Source organism: Microtus ochrogaster, chromosome 7 (assembly GCF_000317375.1).
Source record: "Microtus ochrogaster isolate Prairie Vole_2 chromosome 7, MicOch1.0, whole genome shotgun sequence".
NCBI lineage: Eukaryota > Metazoa > Chordata > Mammalia > Rodentia > Cricetidae > Microtus > Microtus ochrogaster.
Window position 1 is genome coordinate 29,770,030 of NC_022014.1, and position 3,195 is coordinate 29,773,224.

Consider the following 3,195-nt stretch of genomic DNA (forward strand, 5'->3'; position numbering starts at 1 on the left):
AGGGTCTTGCTATGTAATCCGACTGGTCTGATACTCACTACGTAGTTCAAGCTGGCTTCAAACTTACAGCAATTTCTTTTTTCTTTTTTGATTTTTCGAGACAGGGTTTCTCTGTGGTTTGGGAGCCTGTCCTGGAACTAGCTCTTGTAGACCAGGCTGGTCTCGAACTCACAGAGATCGGCCTGCCTCTGCCTCCCGAGTGCTGGGATTAAAGGCGTGCGCCACCACCGCCCGGCCAGCAATTTCCATCAAACAAAAATCATGCTGCTGCAAACATCACACGCTGCGGACCTAGGAAGTAACCAGTGTGACATGGTACCCACCTGACATTGGCCTGGCTTATAGCTGTCTGAGCTGGACAATTGTGGTCCTGCCGACTACACCTCCCCTGGGATAAACAAACAAAGCAGTTGTAAAGTCCTCCTGACCTGATGACAGCTCTCTGCTGCTTCACACCCAACTCAACCTGTTCTCCACTTCACACCCAACTCAACCTGTTCTCCACTTCACACCCAACTCAACCTGTTCTCCCCCGATACCTGGGGAGAGATGCTGGTGCAGTGAGCACACACCCACAGGATCTGAAGGCTCAAGACAAGAACAATATGGCAAAATGTAGTGGCCTGGAATGGCACCTGGCCCTGGCCACCTTGGAGAAGTTCAGACAGGTAGATGTGGGGCAGGGGAGCCCTAAGGAGAGAGAGAAATGAGTCAAGACGCAGGCGAAGAAGCCAGGCACAGTAACATGGACCTACAACCCAGCAGAGAAGCTGGGCTTAGTAACCGGTACCTACAACCCCAGCACAGGGATCCTCATCAAAATTTCATTGTTACCCAGACATGGAAGCACACAACTTTAATCCCAGCACTTGGGAAGCAGAGGCAGGGGATCTCCCTGAGTTCCAGGCCAGGCAAGGCTACAAAGTGAAAACCATCTCAAAGAGCCTAAAGCAAGGAGTCTCAAAAGGAAGGTGAGTCTAACTGGACTTGGCAATCCTAAGGATGCAGACAAGGACAGCAGTGAGCTCACCGCCACACTCTGGTTCCTCATCTCCAAGAGCCATCAATTACTTCTCAGACTTGACCAAGATATTAGTCAAGAAAGACACACCTGCATGTCAGATGGAAAAGTCTTAGAGAGCTTAGAACCTCAACCTTTTCTGGGTAAATTGAGAGGCCTTAGGCATTTTTTTTCTATCAATCGGGAGCATATGAAATCCTTCTGAAACAGGGAATCAAAAAATACTCTACTAAATTGGTCAGTGGTGGCACACACCTTTAATCCCATCACTGGGGAGGCAGGCAGATCTCTGAGTTCAAGGGCAGCCTGGTCTATGGAGTCAGTTCCAGGACAGCCAGGGCTCTGTAGTGAAACCGTGTCTTGTAAACAAACAAACACAAAACTCTACCATGATCAAAGAAAACTAGAAGACTACACTTGTGGCAGACAGGAACCCAGACCCACGGGAACCCAGACCCACGAGTGGACTGTCAGGTGAAGCAGGGACATCTAGAGGTCAGAGCCTAAACACTGACCTGACTTTGGTCTCCGGGGGGAAGCTCAGGACCTGCACGGAAGTGGACGGCCGGAAACAACAGTAAACACTGTTGGACCTGCAGGTAAAAGAACAGTGACTCGCAGAGAGCAAACAGGCTGGGGGCGGAGCTGAGCAGAGGTCATGTCACACCTCGCACCACAGGCTCAGCTAGCTCTCTTACTCCTAGGACACCTTCAGCTCTACCACAGCAGCAAACAGGAAGACAGCTGACTAACAACCAAAGTTACAGTGAAGCTGGACACAGTATTTCCAGAATTTAGGAGACAGGCAGAGGCAGGAGGATGGTGGTAAATGTGAGGCTAGCCTGGGCTACACAGGAAGTTGCAGAATAGCTAGGAGTACATAGTGAGACCATGTTCTAAAACAAAACAAAATAGTAATAGCAAAGAAAAGGTATCCTTGTAGCACAGTTAGTTGGGGAGTGAATGTCAACAGGACGTGAGGAAGCAGAGAAGATATGGCCATACAACATGGGTCTTCACCTGGAAATCTTTTTCTCCAGCTGGCTAAAGTGGACTCGGGCTCCTGGAAGGAGTCCTATTTGGGGAGGCAAGTGTGGCTCCTCGATATATATGTCCAGGTGAGGGGGATAGGCACAGCCGTCCATTTCTAGAGCTACTGTTAGCTTCACGCCTGCTTTAACAGCCCCAACATTCTCTACAGATAGAGGGAAGGGTGGCTAGTGGATCAGGCAGGACTTCAAAGGTCCCATCGCTCTAATTCGAATCTTCTCCCAGTGACAAGGATATTACCAGGCTTTATCCGGCGAAGGGCCAGAGGTGGTTCACATAGGATCCGTGACAAAATTTCAGCAGAGAAAGACACCAAGGAATTGGAGAAGCTGAAAAAAAGACAGAAATACGTGGACACATACAACTGAGAGCTCAGCTCACAAGACAGAGAAGGAACATCGTATCTGCTAGAATACCATGTACGAGGGTCGAGAAAGCCTTCCGCTCACAGTCAAAGGGCATCTGAGAAAAATAGGCGTCTAATACAGATCAATCTACCTAACTTTAAAACAAAAAGAAATCTGCCAGGCAGTGGTGGCCCACGCCTTTAATCCTAGCACTCAGGAGGCAGAGGCAGGAGGATCTCTTGTGAGTTCCAGGACAACCAAGGCTGCACAGAGAAACCCTGTGTTAAAAAAATAAAACAAACCTACCACATTAGAGACAGAGGACTTCCCAGAGGCCTTCAAACCCCCCTGCATTAGAGTCTCAGCTAGTCCACTGTTTAGTCTTATGTTTTGGGGCTCAAGCCCCTTCCTGAAGATGCAGATTTCTAGGAAACATTCATTTTGACTATTACTCTTCTGTTTCAGTCCCTGAGATGTGGTCTTGCTAGGCTGGCTTCAAATCTTCAGCACTTCTCCTGCCTCAGGTCCCCAAGTACACACATGTGTTCCGCCTTAGCTTCCTCCTCATCTCCCTTCCTGCTCCCTCTTCTTTTTTTATTTATTTTTTTTAAAGACAGGATTGTCTAGCCGGGCGGTGGTGGCGCACGCCTTTAATCCCAGCACTCGGGAGGCAGAGGCAAGCGGATCTCTGGGAGTTCGAGACCAGCCTGGTCTACAGAGCTAGTTCCAGGATAGGCTCCAAAGCCACAGAGAAACCCTGTCTCAAAAAACCAAAAA

The 3,195-nt window shown here is 49.0% G+C and overlaps 1 protein-coding gene across 1 annotated transcript in view; it reads right to left on the minus strand.

Annotated features, from left to right (window-relative positions):
- The window catches only part of LOC101980040 (CST telomere replication complex component 1), a 13,355-nt gene that overhangs the window by 2,415 nt on the left and 7,745 nt on the right, over positions 1 to 3,195 (minus strand). The window contains exons 11-15 of the mRNA XM_026780096.1: positions 2,312 to 2,400; positions 2,042 to 2,216; positions 1,537 to 1,614; positions 540 to 690; positions 324 to 388 (exon numbers count right to left, since the gene is read on the minus strand). Coding sequence (XP_026635897.1) covers positions 324 to 388; positions 540 to 690; positions 1,537 to 1,614; positions 2,042 to 2,216; positions 2,312 to 2,400 — 558 coding nt within the window. The remainder of the gene's footprint in view (positions 1 to 323; positions 389 to 539; positions 691 to 1,536; positions 1,615 to 2,041; positions 2,217 to 2,311; positions 2,401 to 3,195) is intronic.